The sequence below is a fragment of the Meles meles genome, chromosome 20, assembly GCF_922984935.1.
Source record: "Meles meles chromosome 20, mMelMel3.1 paternal haplotype, whole genome shotgun sequence".
In the NCBI taxonomy this organism is placed as follows: domain Eukaryota; kingdom Metazoa; phylum Chordata; class Mammalia; order Carnivora; family Mustelidae; genus Meles; species Meles meles.
Window position 1 is genome coordinate 45,926,034 of NC_060085.1, and position 19,251 is coordinate 45,945,284.

At 37.6% G+C, this 19,251-nt stretch overlaps 1 protein-coding gene across 3 annotated transcripts in view; it reads left to right on the plus strand.

Annotated features, from left to right (window-relative positions):
• Positions 1–19,251, plus strand: part of CNTN4 (contactin 4) — a 961,173-nt gene that overhangs the window by 770,002 nt on the left and 171,920 nt on the right. For all 3 annotated transcript variants that reach the window (XM_045992257.1, XM_045992258.1, XM_045992259.1), the window contains one exon: positions 7,372–7,569. In XM_045992257.1, coding sequence (XP_045848213.1) covers positions 7,372–7,569 — 198 coding nt within the window. The remainder of the gene's footprint in view (positions 1–7,371; positions 7,570–19,251) is intronic.

Here is a 19,251-nt window from a genome sequence, read left to right on the forward strand (position 1 = left end):
CACTTTCTCATGAGAAACAATTTCTGAATGCTGGCAAGTCCTGCTTGTTGCTGCAGATTTTCTAAACCAAGTTCTCTGAGCTACAAAGCAACCTACATTGTAAAGGGCCATGGTCGTCACTGGAGGTATTCAGTGCCCACTGGTCTGTGTTGTGCTTAATTGAGGTACAGTGTCTGTCCTATTCCAGCCCTTCAGATTTCGGCTTTTTCCAGACACCTCCTCTCTCCTGTTTCACAAAATGCTGTTGACTATATGACAGTTCAAATATGGCTTTATATGGATCATTTAGGGTCTTAATATAATTAGAGGTCTTATCCAGAGGCATCATCCTTTAGAAACCAGTCTTTCAGCCACTTCTGTTTGGAATAACACAAATCTTTTAAGTGACAGTACCCTCTTCTCCAAGGCTCTCCTGCCACCTGTTTAATGCTGCAGAATCACTAGTGCCTGTTTAGTGCTCAAGGTTTCTGGTACCATTCTTACTTTCTCTAAAATTAATTAGGTTTATAACAACTTATAACATCTCCCTTTCCCTAAGTTAATAGAAAGACCAAATGCTCATCAATCCATTTATAAGCAAAAACAAAAACACAGTCACAGAAGATGACATCAACATGTTTGATGTTCAGTGTGACTGGGCAGGACAAGTATTCTTTTTATTATTCCCATTTTTCAGATGAGAAAACTAAGGAATGGAAATTACTTTCTAGCCGATAAGCTAAAGCCAAGACTCAATCCAGGTATTTTGACAACAAATCAGGGATCTCTGAACTGAGTTATGCCTTCTTTCCCTTTGCCGAGGCAAACTACCAACAGGTTCTAATCCCTGTGTTCACTTCCATTGCTGAGCTGAGCTCCATGCTTTTGTGCAAGGTTGGTGTTTAGTAAATATTTGGCCAGGAATTAAACTAGTGAATGTACTCGTCTAACCCAGTTTATCTGTAGAATCACTTAAGATATATTTTTCACATTTACCTGCTTAGAATCCTATCTCAGTTTAAATTCTAGTTCCAAACACTGTATAAAAAGTAGAATAGATGTTGATAAAACTTTCTAAAAATAAGGAGACTCTCATGCCATTTAAATAATTTACCAAAGTAAAAATGGTTATAGCCCAAGGACTAGAATCCAGATATCTTGACTGTTAATTTTACTATCTTTCTTCTACATAACACAACAGAGCTGAATTCAAATAACTATACTGTAGTGTTTGTATATGTGTGTGTGTGTGTGCGCGTGCACATGTACGTGCACACATGCGCATGTGTGTAAAGTTCTAGTTCTGAGGGTGCCTGTCTGGCTCAGTTAGTGGAACATGTGATTCTTGGTCTCAAGGTTGTGAGTTTGAGCCCCACACTGGGGGTAGAGATTACTTTAAAACTTTTTTTTAATTAAAAAAAAAAAGTTCTAGTTCTGATTTTGTCAATAAACACCTATGTGATTGTTAGCAAGTTACTCGGTATATTTGGATCCCCCTTTTGTCATTTGTCAAATTAGGATGTTGGATTTGATGTTATACATAGAGAATTGTGGGATTTTAATGCTGAGAGATACTTAGAGATCGCCCAGTTGTACTCCCTCACATACAGATGAGGAAATTTACAGATAAGGAAAACTGATCTTTTCTAGCTCCAAAATAAATTCAGAGGGGAACATATGGGTTCCTAACAGAATCAGCTCTTCCAATACTGTGACTACCCACTTACCAAATGTGTGGTTGTGATCCACGCATGTAGTTTCTCCAGATTTAATTTTCCTACTCTGTAAAATTGACGGGGTCATCCTAAGGTTCCTTTCACATTTGAAACTTTGAGGATTAAGAAAGGCATCTTTGAAAACTGACATTTGTCTACCCCTGGGACAGGACTCAGAATGTCATGAAGCATAACATAACTCTAGAAAGAAATTAGCAACAGGAACACGTTAAGAGCATCCATCCAAAGGACTCTGATCACAGGGTGAATTTGCTCAATGAATACTTAAATGTGAAAACTGTTTGATTGATGTCTTATTTGGAAATGAATAACCTGGCATTCTTTGCCCTTGGCCCAAAGAGATGGAAAAAAGAACCAAGTGAGAGTGAAGTTTTATAGTTAATTTCCTATAGATTTGGATGCTACAAGTCAGAAAACCATCACTAGGTCCTTCTTAAGTATCACATAACTAGTTTCAGTATTTTTCAATTGAGCATCAGAAGCTTCATAATCTATTAAATATTGTATTCCAAGTATCTGTTTACTGAGTTGTTACAAATTGCCAATGGGACAGGAACTGTTTGTCACTTCCAGAGCAATTAGTGTGTGAAACTTATCAAAAGAAATCTGTCAAGTTTGAGTAAGTATAAATATTGCATGCAAGTCCCTAAGGAAATCAAACGGAGTGGGATACATTTTTGTTCATGGCAGCACATGAGAATTTATTTTGTTTTATTTACTTGGCTCTATTTTTCAGAATGTTGATAGCATTTCATGTAACCCAATGGATTAGTCTTTGGCTCTGATAAAAATAGACTTTGATTCTTAGGGGAAAGCTAGAGTATCTGTTGAGTGATACAATAGTACTGGCTCCTTTCTTTCAAATTTTGAGAGCTCTTGTTTGCCTCCTGGCGGGAGCACTGGAATGGGAGTATAGCTAAAAGGACTGTTACATTGCGATCTTCCTCCGCTTCGGATGGGGTCACATCCCAATTAATCCATCATAAGTAGACCGTGCATTTCATGCACCTAACCCACCGGCCATCATCACTTAGCCTAGTCTACCTTAAAGGTTCTCAGAACACTACATTAGTCTACATTAGGGCAAAGTCCTCTGACACAAAGCCTATTTTATCATAAAGTGTTCAATAGCTCATGTAATTTATTAAATGCTATACTTGAAGCAAAAAACAGAATGGGTATATGGATACAGAATGGTTGTAAGCGGAGGCGCCTGGGTGGCTCAGTGGGTTAAGCCTCTGCCTTTTGCTCAGGTCATGATCCCAGGGTCCTGGAATCGAGCCCCGCATCAGGCTCTCTGCTTGGCAGGGAGCCTGCTTCCTCCTCTCTCTCTCTCTCTCTATGCCTGCCTCTCTCCCTACTTGTGATCTCTATCTGTCAAAGAAAGAAAGAAAGAAAGAAAGAAAGAAAGAAAGAAAGAAAGAAAGAAAGAAAGAAAGAAAGAAAGAATGGTTGTAAGCGTACCAGTTGTGGACCCTCCTGATGGCATGGCTGACTGGGAACTGCGGCTGCAGCCACTGCCCAGCGTCACAAGAGTGTGTAGGACAGTCTCTCGCCAGCCCAGGAAGAGATCCAAATTCACATTTTGAAGTATAATTTCTCCTGAATGCATATCATAATGTTAAAACATCAAAAGTCAGGACCATCTGTAGTCTACTTTGCCACTTTTTTGACTCTCCAACCTTATCCTTTCTAGGCTTCAGATTTTTCATATCTTTAAAATAAAGGATCTATTGGATAATTTTTAGCTTCACTACCAATCTTACCTGCATTGAAATCTCCATTATCATTACGTTGTCTTTCTCATGCTCCTTCCTCATTGTCCTGGACGAATAAAAACACAGTATTTACAGGTAGTGACATTTGCTATAAAGAAAAATAAATTGGTATCTTTTATAGAGATGTCCCCCTTTCAGGGGACTCAGCATTTAGGTCAATATGATCTCACCAGTGTAGCAATCAAGACTTTTTGAACGACCTTTGCACTTTAGGACTCAATGGTATTTACAAAGGTCACATGTTCAACTGATACTGGTTAGGATCTTTAACATAATCCATTTGAGACCGTTTTTGGCAACTGTGGTTTGTTTCTTTTTCTACACCTTGGAAAATGTTTCTAGTGTTATTATTACATTTTGAAAAGCTTATTACAATTTTAATTCAACATTTTGTTGCTTTCTGTTGTTTAGAGTCACTTAACGATCCATCCCACACTGAAGCAATAGAGTTGATAATCTTCATATTATACTTAATGTTTCTAAAATGGAAATCACTCCCATTTGTCCAGGGTTCCCCAACCTACGTTTTGTGACCTATTAATAGATGTTTTAGAAAAACAGTATGTGTGTAGATGGGATTGTGGGGAGGGGGGAGATTTTATGATCAAATAAGTCCTGTGTGCTTAAATATGCTCTAAAGAATTTGAGGAATCTTGGGATGTTAAAAATCTCTTGCAAGGATTTATTCTGAAAGGATAAATTTTAAAATCTGTCAAACTTTGTGTAATTTAGGGCTTCTCAAAGTCATTTGATTATATAACCCTTTTAAATTTGAGATAGGTGGGAGGGAGACTGCTTCTGTTAACAAAAAAATTAATATTCTAAGGACCACAGTTTAATAAACACTGCAGTATATGCTTAAGGTTGTTTGTATCTTCTGCTAAAGCACTAAGTCACTTATGTCACAAAAGCAGTGAAACCAAAATAATTAACTTATTTTTAAATAGCCAAACAGCATGTTAATTAGGTATGTTTTTTACTTTTAGTTTTAAAATGATTAACTTAAAATGATTCGGATGTGCTTAGGATTCAGAGTGCTTTCACATAAAAACATCCTCACTACGGAGACTCTTTTTTTTTTAAGATTTTATTTATTTATTTGATAGACAGAGATCACAAGTAGGCAGAGAGGCAGGCAGAGAGAGAGGGGGAGGCAGGCTCCCTGCTGAGCAGAGAGCCTAATGTAGGACCATGGGATCACGACCTGCGCCGAAGGCAGAGGCTTTAACCCACTGAGCCACCCAGGCATCCCACTACAGAGGCTCTTAACTATAGGAAACAAACTGAGGGTTGCTGGAGGGGAGGTGGGCGGGCGATGGGGTAACTGGGTAATGGGAATTAAGGAGGGCATGTGATGTAATGAGCACTGGGTGTTACATGCAACTGATGAATCACTAAACTCTACCTCTGAAACTAATAGTATACTATAAGTTAATTAATTCAATCTAAATTAAATTTAATTTAATTTAAAAAAAGAATCCTCACTACATAACTGCATCACATTTATTATTATTAATAATATTTTATAATTAATATTAATTATATTAATTAATTATTAATAATAACATTAATAGTATTTTATTATAATTATTATTAATAATAATAAATAATAAAATAAATTATTTTAACCCAGTTGGTGGGTTAAAAGTTGAAAGTGAGGATGTTTAAATGGCTTCACTTATGTAATACAGGTTTGAAATTTGGTCTTTTTTTTTTTTTTAACTCCAATTAGAAAAATAACAAAGTAGATGACTTTTTTTTCCCCCTGATATCCATGGTTCATACAACTTTCTAGTTGCCTTGTCCTACGGGATTCAGAGAGGTTGCTATCACTGGCCACTGCCAACAATCTTGAAAAATGTCTTTAGATAAAGAAAATACAGTTTCATGTATTTGATTACAACTCTCTTTGGAAAGGTGTGAGTTGATTAATATTGTGCTGGTAAATTTCTTTTTAACTTCTACCTTGTGATTTTGGAGATGCTAATTTATACTTAAAACTCTCTATAGCTAATTAGGGGATAGACAGTGTTCTCCTCATTGTTCATATGAGAAAACTGAGATGCTCAGAGATTACTTAGTTTGCCCAAAACTCACACACCATATTGAGTAAATAGTACACTCCACTTTGCTATTTGCTCTGTTGTTTGTTAAAATCCCCTGGTTTTGTATGGAAAAACTACCATACCAATTGAACTTCCCCAGGACCTATTGTAGGGGTTTTCCTCCCTGAGACTTTAGTTGCTTGCTGGGAAGCACTTGCTTATTTATACTGAGTATCCTCTTGACATCAGCATGGGGTTACTTACAATTACAGGCACATGTGTAAATAAAATGATTAACTATTCTCATATAAACATAATTATATCTCTCTAAAATAATACATGCGGAAATGTTATAATCCAGTGATAAAGGGAAAGCAATCTGCATGACCCCTCCTTTGTATGTAAACAGTGGATTATTAAGGCAGAATATGTTTCCTGTTGTACATTTGGTTATTGAGGACGATTACACTTAGGACTCATCTAAGTATTAAACAACAGAAGTGCCTTTTCCAACAATTACTGTTCTCTATAAAAAGCTGACGTCCTTCTGCCATTTTCCAAGGACATTACCTACATTTGAACTTTAGCCCAGGATTCTATTAAAGAGAGATGTGTAAGAATTCAGCTAACTAGTTCTGAAACCAGAGTCTTCTTTTCTATCTAGTTGCCCCCCGCTCCCCACCAAAGTAATTTTTGAAAATAAAATGGGGCACATTAACTAATCAGTGTTGGTGGCTAGTATATCACTTCCCCAGCTTTGAACAAATCTGTAGATCACTCCTTAAAGAGAGGAATCACGGAAAGCCTGGGGCTGAAGAAGTTTGATTTCCTTGGAGCACAGTAGTTCACTGTAGCAAATCATTTAAGCTCACTGTCATTTGGGATTTGTCCCTGTAATTGAAAGCATGGCATCACGTGTTCATTCACAAAGCATTTACCTAATTCTTCAGAAGAATTAGAACTTTGAAGCATACGTTTTCAGGTATGGCTGCCTCTCACACTTGTCCCACTGGCACTCCGGGATGAGTAAGTATTTGCAAAAAAGTTGTTCTTAGACTGTGATAAATTATTCAGCCAATATTTTTAAATGCACATTTACATTTGGGACCAGCCAACCAGTCAGTCAGTGTGTTTAGCAAGTATTTGCTACAATATTAAACCACCGTCTCACTCAAATAACGTTTCAACCTCAAAAGTAAGGAAAGAGTAAGAATTAGCATTGATAGCGAGAGGCTTTGGGAGAAGAATAAATTGAGACTTAGGAATTATTCTGTCCCTAAGTATGGTGAAGAGTTTGGATTAGTTACTTTGTTGCACAGTTTCTCAGTTAATGGAAAACTGTAAAATGCATTGAAAACCACAAAATGTTAGGTAGGTATGTGGCACTATGATGCACTATAATGATTATTATCTATAAAATGAGAGAAGTGATTCAAATAGTTTTCAGGGTGGCTTCCAACCTTATGAAATCAAAATTATAGGCTCTCTGGGTCTGTAATTTGAGCATTAGCTCAGTAAGTATTACATAGTGCTTGGCACATGCTTAGTAAACTATAAATGCTTATTCCCTTGACTTAAAGAGGTCGGACTTCTTTTAATCAACTATCAGTATACCTTTTAGTTCTCTCAAAATAAAAATCTTATTGACTGACAGTAGGAGTACTGGTAAAATGCTTAAGGGATTATGATTACTTTCTATTTATATGTAATAGCAGGCTGAAAAAGGATCATTGGGCAACAGTATGAATTTCTAACTTGACCATTTCTTTCATGAATACAGTAGCATTCCAATGCCAGAAAACATATTTGTAATGATGATTCCTTTGCTTTCAGAGCTGAGCTATGCTTGGATCTTCAATGAATACCCTTCCTATCAGGATAATCGCCGCTTCGTTTCTCAGAAGACTGGGAATCTATATATTGCCAAAGTAGAAAAGTCCGATGTTGGGAATTATACCTGTGTGGTTACAAATACAGTGACAAACCACAAGGTCCTGGGGCCACCGACACCACTAATACTGAGAAATGATGGTGAGTTTCCTAAGGGATTTTGATCTGGGGTTTTTTTTGTGGTCCCGTGTTGCATATGAAAAATTGTCACATTATTGGCACACAAACCCTGATTGTCTTAATTAAATTTAAGAAAAGTTTAATGCTTTTTACATTTGGTACCTACATTTTCTCCATTTGTGTAAGATAAAAACCCATGAATTGGGGCGCCTGGGTGGCTCAGTGGTTTAAGCCCCTGCCTTCGGCTCAGGTCATGATCTCAGGGTCCTGGGATCGAGTCCCACATCGGGCTCTCTGCTCAGCAGGGAGCCTGCTTCCCTCTCACTCTCTCTGCCTGCCTCTCTGCCTACTTGTGATCTCTCTCTGTCAAATAAATAAATAAAAAATCTTAAAACAAAAAAAAACGTGAATCCATTTTGGAAAACTAATTAGAAGTTTAATTGCTAATTTCAACAGGAATGGACTGTGGATTTAGGTAAGTATAAATAACAAAGGAATCTATTCCTTGTTCTTTTTCACTTAATATATGAACACAGGCAGAATGAAGTAGAAGGTAGAACAACTAGCTCATTAATTAATTCTATGTAATTTAGTATTCAGTGTCCAGAAAGAAGTTTTAAATTATCCAAATAACTTCTGGATTAATGATACTAATGACATAGTTCACACCACAGTGAAATATAGGAATACCAATGCCTATTTGAGAAATAAGTTTTAATTTCCAACAATCATGTGAAAAGATTTCAAGAAAATACATGAATTTCACCTTAATTATCTAGATAGATGACATAACATGACATAACATAACATGACATAATGTGCTTTTCAAAAACAATCCTACTGAATTGTATATCAAACTCTAGTACCTTTATACCTTTCCCCCACTCTGAGTATTTATATGTATTCTGTTCCTTCTTCTTGAAATGCTTTTCCTTCTCTGAGTCTCAGCCTTTCATTTGACTGACTTATACTGGCCCTTTCCTTTTCTTCAAGTATATCACGTTCTCCAGGGAGTCTTCTCTGCCTGATCCCATCTCCACTGTACTGCATCAGGTGTCTTCTCGATAAAGTCCAGCAGTGTCTATAACTATACTCCTAAGAACTCTTTGTTCTGTATCACAATTACCAGTGTGATACCTGTCTCCCTCACTACAAACTTGCTGTTTAGAAGCACACCTAGGGCCCCGATCACTAGTATATCTCCAGCACTTCATGCAGTAACTAGAATATAGATGCTTCTTAATAAATACTTATTGAGTAAAAGAAAACAAAGGTACTCAAGTCTTTCAAAAATAGCTGACATAATGATTTAAACAGTCATGGTTTACATGTTTAAGTTTCTACTCTTTCTAAATTCCTTTCCCATCGAGTACACATTGGAACCTTCCATTATGAACAGGAATCACTAGACCCATTACACAGATGAAGAGACTGTCAGACAAGAACATTAACAACAAGCATTTCCTGGGAGCTTGCTGTTTGCTGGGTGCTCAGGATTTCACCAGGATTATTTCATTCAAACTTCAAGCAACTATATAAGGAATTTCCTCTTTTATTTATTTTTTTATAGATGAATGAACTGGGGCTCAGACATGTTAAACAGAAAATCCCAAAGCCCTACAGCTAGCTAAAAACTCATGGCTTCAAGATTCACACTCGGCTCCCATGTCCTATTAATGCCAGAGCCCAATATCTTATTCCTCACTCACTGTTTGATTTTGTTACACTCTGCCACCTCTTACCTGAATTTATAAAGAAAAACCTGGCAAATTGGCAAATTCAAGCCTGGAACTCAGATTTCTCTCCAGTTGTGTTCCTCTTCCCTTCTGTACTGAAAGGACTTAGTACCCAAGTGGGGCTATAAATCTGAACCTCCCAGAACAGGGCATTTGCAGACAAACCAGCTCTGCAAAGAGGGTCTGAGCACATACACTATGCTATGTAATTTTTTAGCAAATAATGTAGATTTCAGTCATTCCTTTATTTATTCCTTCCTGCATTTCACATGTATTTATTTAATACTTATTGTGTAACAGATACTACCCTGGTACCAGGGAACAAGAACAATAGGAACAAGAACAAGAACCTATCTCATTGTACTTATATTCTCTAGGAGGACACAGGTAAAAACAAACATAAACAAAAACAAAAGCCCAGTTATTCTAGGTAGTAATAAATAAACCAGTATAATAAAATAGAGGCTCTGTGGCGTGGGTATCTACTTTAGTCAGGATTGTCATGAAAAGCCTTTCTGAGGCGGTAACCTGCGAGCTGAGACCTGAATGATAAGAAGTCAGCCCTGTGATGATCAGAGGGAGGAGCAGTGCAGGCTGAATTAGCATCACATGCAAAGGCTCTGAGGCCTGGGGTCAGGGGGAGACCACTTGTCATGTTCAGAAGGAAAAGAGATTGTGAGCATGGTTGGAGCACAGTGAGCAGAGGGAAGGGTGTTTTGAGTTGAGGTTGGAAAGGAATCAGCAGCCAGATCATGTAGACCGGATTTTATTTCAAGTGCAATGAGAAGCCGTGAGAGGATTTTATTCAAGAGAGTGATATGTGTTTTTTAAAAGTTTGCTTAGTTCCTGTGTAGAAACGGACTTCTAACAAGTGAGAGTGGACACTAGATATACAACTAAAAGACTATTGCAGTAATTCAGTTGGGACATGATGGCAGCTTGAACTAGGGAGTAGTAGCGGATAATAGAGAAGTGGGTGGATTGAGTATACAGTCTGTAGGTAAAACTGCCAGGACTTGCTGAGGCACTGGATGTGGGAGGTGTTAGAAGAGAATGTCAGGGATGACACATGGGTTTCTGATGTCACAACTGGGTTTATGGGAATGCCATTTACTGAAATGGTTTCACTGAACAGGTTTATAAGGGAAAATCTGAAATATTATTTTAGTCGTTATTGGTAAAGCCAAAAGCATGACTTCTCTCTTGGCAACAAAAGAATTATTTTGTTTTATGCTTCTTGTCCCATCTCTCTATCCTTATACTCATCTGATATATTCACATGCTTATCAGCTTGCCTTCTTCCCCAACCTTGCCCACAGTTACATGTGCTCAAGCATGGATCATAGGTCCATCTACCTTTGTTCCGGGGAGCAGTACTATGCTTGCCAGATGACATGTGTTAAATGAATTATATTAAATAAAACTGAAAATTTTATCAGTTTAAAGAGAAAAGTAGGCAAAGGACCATTTTGTCCGAAAGCTACTGATGCTATCTCTTAACAGACCTAAGGATGAAGAACCTTTTTCAAAAGATGTGCTTCACTGGCATTGTGTACAGAATTACTTAAAAATAAATCCCTGTGACCTCTGCTTATAATGCACTTACGGGAAAATGTCTGTTCAGTGGTGTTATTATCCATTCAGGTGTGTCAAATCACAAATGTAATGAAATATTGATGAGGTGCTAAGACACAGCCCAGGAGACACATTGCCCAGAGTTGCTAGAAGAAACAAAAATTCAGGAACACAAGGACTCCAGAATCATCACGGACACCTCAAGTTGCCAGCAACTTTGCCTTTTGCTTAGCTTTTAGATATATCTTGACTTGTCTAGTATATCTTCATCGAGATGACAAATGTTTTTTACTGGAATATTTTATCACAAAATTAACAGAATAAGGATCTCATTCTTCAGCAATTAATGCCCATTTATTCTTAATTTCCATGAGAGTTGCATGGTGAAAATTCATAATATGTCTTTCCCATTTAGGCTGGAGTATATAAAATGGATACTTGAACTATATTACTAAGGACAAAATAGGTTATTTAATCAGCTCTTCTCTGGAGGTAAGAGAAAAGGGGAAATATAAATCAAGAAGGGATTGCAAAATAAAGATGACATTCTTGTTAAAGTCTACTCTATGAGAATAAAATCAATAAAATGATCGTTCTGCATGATCTTGTATTTAGTGACTCTATATTAAACTAATAAATACAAGGTTGTATAGAATTTGAACAATCATTTTGTTAACTGAAGCTCTTTCAGAATTTTACATCCCCCTTCTGTCTCCAAAATGTGAAGAAGCAAGGCAACAGAGTCTATTGCCTGAAGTGAACTAATTATCATGGCTGGTCATTTTTCCTGCAAAGCGCAGATGTAGTTTAAAGAACTAGATGTCCTCAATATTCAGGTTATTCCCTTGAAGTTCCAGCTAAGCAGTTCTGGACTGTGATTCATTGTTCCCAGCCCAAAAGGTTACAGTGAGTCATAAAGAGTGAACAGTGAACGTTGACTTGAGACCTGATAGACATCAAATGTGATATGTGTCCCATGTTTATCCCACTGACCCTAGAGACCCTTTGCCCCTAGCTCACCATGGTTTGGCAAGACTTTGGTGCTTTATGTTCCCTTCCCACCCACACGCTCTTCACATGCCTTACCCTTTCCTGGGGCTCAGATTGTTACTGAAATGTGGGGCAGGATGGTTTGAGGTAAGCCTGAAGGACTCTGGAGCCAGGTCCCCAGGGTGGAATCCAGTTGTACCACTTATTAGCTGTGTGACTTTGGACGTCACTGTAACCTCATTTCGTTCCAGTTTTCCCAGCAATCAAGTGAAATGATGGAAGCTAGCTCAGAGGTTTATCTTCTGGGTTAAATTACAAATAGAGTGACAAAATAAAATGAACATCAGTAACCTCCTTACCTAGATACACTCAACAAATTATATTTTAAAAAACAGATTACGTAGTGAATAGATAGTATTATCCTTGTTTTGTAAAAGTGTATGTAGATGATGACAGAGACAGCTGGAAATACCACTCTCCAAAATGCTTACAGTGTTAAACTTGGAAGGGTTTAACTTTCAGCAGTAAAATGTTCAATTCTTTTTTTTTTCTATTTGCTTTGTCGTGTTTTTTGTTTTTTTTTTTTTTTTTTACAATGATTAGAGATATTTTGAGTTTTTAGGAAAACATTTGGTAAAAGGGTTATTTACAGATGGCCCTACAAGGAACTTAGAATCACCCAACTTTGTATCTTTATTCTTTGGGAAAGAAGAGAATTAAAGACCAGCAGAGTAAGGTGAGGAAGCCTCAGGGTCAAGTTCCCATGATCCGTCCCCGTGCTACTTAACTGAGTTTCACAAATGCTGCTTGGGGCTCTAGATTAACAGATTTGCCTTCTTTTCTGCTATGATTTTTAAAAGTTTTTTGTATTAGTTGTTCTAAATACATTGTAGTATTTACCTCTAGGAAGTATGAAATTGAATTATTACACAAATGCGAGAGATTTTATAACAGAGTTTATCTAGATATTTTAAAATCTGCTTTGGAAAAATAATATAAATTTTTTTGTGGGAAAGTGTACCTGTTGCTTAGGTAGCATGGAGAAAAAAGATTTGAGAAAAGCATATCATAATTATTTTTTTTTAAAAGATTTTATTTATTTATTTGACAGAGAGAGAGAGAGAGATCACAAGTAGGCAGAGAGGCAGGCAGAGAGAGAGAGAGGGAAGCAGGCTCCCTGCCGAGCAGAGAGCCCGATGCGGGACTCGATCCCAGGACCCTGAGATCATGACCTGAGCCGAAGGCAGCAGCTTAACCCACTGAGCCACCCAGGCGCCCTATCATAATTATTTTTATGATAGGTACTAAAGTAGTCTCTGGATCAATATTAGCCAACTGTTGGTCACTAATGATAATGAGCTTGCTCTGTTATGAGCTTCCTACACAGATCTCAAAGAATTGTCCCTAAATTTCTATAAACAAAGGTAATAGATTACCCATAGAGCATTAAGTACAAGAGAAATCGTGGATTTAGATGATAGTTATAATGGCTCTTTCTTCTGTCTTTAATCACCATCCCTGACCTCCTCTAAAATGGCTAAAGAAGAGAAGAATTAACAGAGATGACTACAATCTTGGGAAAATGAGGTCATGTCCATGAGGATGTTTTATGTACATTACATACACAGGTATATACTTGAGCAGGAGTTATTATATGACCTTTGCCTTTTTCCTCTGTTTTCCTTGAGGCTGGCTGAGGATTGATTTGGCAGTTCTTTGTTTTGCTTATTAGAACCCAGACAGATTTTAAGCAATTTACAGTCACTGTCTGTCCGATGGCTCCTTGCTTTGTATAGTGGGTATTACATTTTTTTAAATATTTTATTTATTTATTTGACAGAGAGAGAGAGAGATCACAAGTAGGCAGAGAGGGCTGCAGAGAGAGAGGAGGAAGCAGGCTTCATGCTGAGCAGAGAGCCTAATGCAGGGCTGGATCCCAGGACCCTGAGATCATGACCTGAGCCAAAGGCAGAAGCTTAACCCACTGAGCCACCCAGTTGCCCCTTAAATTTTTTTTAAAGATATTTTTCATTTATTTGACAGAGAGAGAGAGAAAGAGAGGTCACTAGTAGGCAGAGAGGCAGGCAGAGAGAGGTGGGGGAAGCAGGCTCCCCGCTGAGCAGCAAGCCCAATGCGGGGATCAATCCCAGGACCCTGGGATCATGACCTGAGCCAAAGGCAGAGGTCTTAACCCACTGAGCCACCCAGGTGCCCTAAATATTTTTGAATATTATCCCCAATTAGAACTCTAAATAGAAGAAATACTAAGGAACGGGGGAATGGGGTTTATCCTCTCTTTGCCTTTCAAAATCTCTCCCTGTTTCTTCCCTTCACTTATATATACATTTATAAATATATATGTGGGTTATGTTGTATAAATGGACATATGTTTATATATACTCGATATATTGTCTTTGGAAATTAAAATGTAAACTTAATTATTTAAAATTTTGTTCTCGTATATAACCCAAATAATTGGTGATATTTTTCTAAGTTCTCCTTCATTTTTCTCAGCCTATTTTATGTAGCCGTGAAAATGCTGAGCATGGTGAGCCCCGAGGCATTTAACATTCTCACCTGAAGTCAGCTTTAATGCGGTGGACAAGAGACTAGCTGATAACCTCAGCTTCCTGCAGTTTCAGAGCAAGGAGGACAGAAATAGATGCGCTGGACATAGAGTTGAAAATGTGCTAACCAACCTTGTCTTTTTTTGCTATGGCCTCACCTGGGATGCAGTGAAGGCGGGATGGGACTAAAAAGTCAAGAAAAAAAGAAGTCATGAAATCTGGGCCGCAGTCTCAGATCTACCACTGACTCACATGACAAAAATCATGCCATTTCTTTGGTCCTCTGTTTTCTTAGCGATTAAAATGTGTGATTTGTAATAAGTCAGATCTAAGCTTAAATCGAGTTATCCTATAGGATTCTAGTCACAACTCTTCTACGCTACCTTACTCCAATCCTAATATTCACACAGGCCAGGTATTATCTGGTGCTAATCCACAGATGCCATTCATTGGCTCGGATTTCTTCCCAATGCTAAAAACCAATCCTAGTCCCAGACCAGGTGCATTCACTCTTCTGATCAAAATGGTCCCCTGTGAGCCTTCGCCTCTATGACCATTAGTGGCTCAGAAGACTACATTCCCCTTAAAGTTCCAAATTTAAGACCAAAGACTAAAAAAATGGAAAGGACAAAACTAGAATATTGTAGAATATTCTGTAATGTTGATGCAATATAGTGTATCCTCCATTTTGATATATTACTTGTTCATAATAAACTTTTCTAATACTGCCCCAAGCTGGATTAGAACTTCAAGTGAGTATTAACAACCACTGTGTGTCTTCATAAACAAAGCAGCTTGATTTGTTGGCTACTTAATTAACCTCGTGGGATCAGATCACAAAGTCATTCATTAAGAAGATCTTTTTTTTATTGTAAACTTGATCTACAACCCTTTATTGATGACCTAGCATTTAGATTAGTAAGGATGACACTTCTGCCTGGCAATGGGTAGAAATACAGTCTTCACTTAGACATAGTTTTATGTTGCTTAAGATCTAGGGTTTATACCAAAACACTTTGCTTTATTTTACTCTCACTTCTAATTGCAACTTTTGTGTGGCTTCGTCACAGCCATCATGTCTTGTTTTTAATTTTCTAACAACATCACAGTTGAGGATCTGTGGGTGTAAAACGTGTTTTATGAGGGGAATATCTAAATGACTAGAGGATGTGAGATATTTTGCTAAACTGCCATTGCTAATCTGATTTAATAGCATCTTAATGGCTCTGGATATTTTGAAGGCTTGACAAGCTTAGAAACTTGGCAGTCAGCTTTAGACCTCTAGCACAGTCATTCCATTTCAGGTCCATGGGGGCCAAAGGTCTTGGATGGTCATTTAGCTAGTCAGTTAGGAAGCATCTGTTACGTACCGGTTGTGTGTGGTATATTATGAAATAAAAAGATGCGATCCCAGCCCCTGAAAACCTATAGTCTTAGAGAATTCCAAATTAATGAAGGGTCTAAAATTTCATTCTTATTAGAATCATTGAATTGAGTTCCAGAAAACACTTGTACAGATAGAAGGATTTGAAATGAATAAGGGAAGCAGAGGTGTCTAGCCTAAAATAGAGATGACTTGGGACATTCATTTGATTATGCATTTAACCAACAAATTTTCATTGAGTACCTGTTGTACACCTGTCACCAGGAATGCAGACGTCTGTGTATAACAGATTACAGTTCAGCTGAGAAGCGTAACTGTAGCCTGAGGCAGGAGTGGGGCCATATTGGAGGAGAGTGAAGAAGTAAAGCAGGTTCATTTAAGTTTCTTTTGTAATAAGAACCAACAAGAAGCAGGGAAGGATACGGCGAGATTATGCATATAACTGTGCCTTGGATGGGAGGAACTCTGGCCTGGTTGAGGATTAGCCCAAGCTTCCCTCAACAGTTCAAGAAGGAAAAGAATTCCAGGCCTTCCAGTATTTGTTTAAAGGAGGAATTATTAGACTCCCTCCTGCAGGCCAGTATGGCCTGTGGCCTGTTTTTGTGTTTAAAAAAAAAAAAAAAAAGTTCAACATTTTCTCCATAGAAATGTTGGGTATTCTTAGTTAATTACTAAATTCTCTGTAATTTTTGTTGCTATCGCAAATGGTTTCTTATTTTTAATCACATTCTCTAGTTAGTTATTGCTGATGTACAGAAATGCTATTTTTTTGTGTGAGTCTACATTTGGCAAGCTTGCTGAAATCTCTTGTTAGCTCTAATAGTTGTTGATTTTATCAACCCTCTCAAACTTTGCTATTTTTCTCATTTCCTCTAAGCCAGGCAGGGGTCAGGCAGCTAGGACTCATGGGCCATATAGCCCACCACTGGTTTTGTAAATAAAATTTTATTGGAAACTAGCCACATCCTTTTGTTTACATATTGTTTGTGGATGCTCTTCAGCTGTAATGACAGAGTTAACAGAGACTGCATAGCTCACAAAACCTGAATAAAATCCTTGTTCTCTGTCACTTTACAGTCAAACTTGACCAGTCTCTGACAACATGATAACATCTTTAAATATGTGAAGACTACCCATCGAAAGACTTGATTTGTTGTGGCTCTACAGACTTGAACTAGGACCAACATGTACAAATTAGAGGGAGAGAGAGAGTATATTATTAATTAATTAATAAATAATTATATATTAATTATATTTCTGTTATAATTATTTACATTTATTATATTATATGTAATCTATTATTGTAATAATTTTATGTATTTATATTATAATAATTAGTATATAATTATATATGATATATAATTAATTAATATATATTAAGGCAATATGAAGAACTTTTTAGTAGACTGACCATAAAAGTACTTACTCAAAGGAAGATGGAAGCTGGCTTTCTTTCACCTAAAAGAAGATGACCTCATAATTAACTGCCCAAACTGGAAACTTAGCCAATTACTTCAGCGTGTCAGGTAAACCAGGACCGTTATAGTCAAGCATGGATACATTCACTCTACCTTTATAGGAGATAGCATTCTGGAATAACTCAATTATCTCTGCACTTTAGTTACTGAGAAGGAAGGAAAGAGTTCAGATTTAAAGTTAAGACATGTTTATTTTCACATCCTACAGATTTCTGAGGATACCCTAAAACCCTACATTTAAGAGATGATATACAACCTTCAGCTTCCTTACTCCTCTCCAGCACTGGGGGGCAAGGGTCATTGTTTTGATATTTGTGGCCTCAAACTCAATGGGAATTCACCTTTTGGAGGGTGGAGAGTGGTAGAAGGGATTCCTTGGATAGTCCCCTAGACCTCACAACGTCTCCTTCAACTGCTATTAAAATAAGTCTTTTTTAAAAGAGCAAAGTGTGGGGGCACTTGGGTGGCTCAGTGGGTTAAAGCCTCTGCCTTCGGCTTGGGTCATGATCCCAGGGTTCTGGGATCGAGCCCTGCATCGGGCTCTCTGCTCAGTGGGGAGCCTGCTTCCTCCTCTCTCTGCCTGCCTCTCTGCCTACGTGTGATCTCTGTGTGTCAAATGAATAAATAAAATCTTAAAAAGAAAAAAAAAAAAGCAAAGTGTAAACTCAGCCAAAGGGATTTGTAGGACTAATGAGGTATTTCCAAATATTTTTAGCTTAATGAACTACACATCATATGACTTAGTCCACAAGAAAATCAATGTGGGAACTTTTCATAAGATGATTTTTGCAATTTTTTTTAGTAGAAAATCCCATTCTGTGGAAGTGGGTAAAAGTCCCTTCTGTGGTTTAATTTAGCAAGCACAGATTCCAGCTAAGGCAGGTGTTGGCAAAATGTCACGCACTCAACTCCGAAAAGTGGCCTCTTTCTGCCAACACAGCACTCTGCAAATTGTAGTTAAACAAGCATAGTGTGCGACTGATTTCTCTTTCATATTCTGTAATTTACCAGTTATTTTGTTAAATTCTATGTTCTTAAAAACATCAGCATCCCGTTAATGATTTTTTAGGTTTCAAAAGGGAAGCAGTCATTGCCACAAGGTCATATCCAGGGTCCAGAATCTTGACAGACATCATCCCCAGTAAGATTCCATTACTCCTACTCTCCCAATGACTGGTATTATTGTGTTGTACTTTTTGCTTTGGCTTGACATGTCATGGTTACTACAGAAATTCTTAAAGTGTACTCCTTGGAACAGAAGCTTCAACATCACATGGGGAATTGTTAGAAATGCACATTCTCAGACTCTATCTCAACTTCTTAAATCAGAAAGGTAAGCCCTCCTGGTGGTTCTAAGTTTGAGAACCACTGGTTTAGGGAAAGAAAAAAAAAAAACAACCCTAGGAATTTCTAATTATGTCTTCCTCAGAAAGTCAGCTCTTTGGGTTATAAGTAAATAATCATTACCTACATATGCCATCATGAAAGGCCTGAAAAAGAGTAGCGTACAGGGGTCATAATGGTAACAGTCAGGTGTGTATTATCCACACTGTGTTCCCATTGCTAGGCATAGTGCATGTCTTAGGGTTGGTGCTGCATGAATATTTACTGAATTACTCCATCGGAATATAAACATAGCTAAGCCTTGACTCTTGAGGATTCTAATGTGTAGAATTTCAAGTACTGACCTTTCACTATTGTTATGATGGGTCTCTTACTCCAGAATGGAAGACATTGACAAACATTCTCACGAAATGAGGCTTCTATTTTTCTCTACATCTAAAATTGTAGGTGTAAGTGTCTCTAAAATTGAAAGTAAAAGCTGTCTCTGTAGATCATTTGTATCAAGAATGAATGAAATTATGCGAGAGAAAGGGAATATTACTGAGATCATATATCCTGGTTGATTCTGACTATATGGTATGCACTCTTTATTTCTACTTACCTTGGTTGTGTGGACACAACTAGGCCTT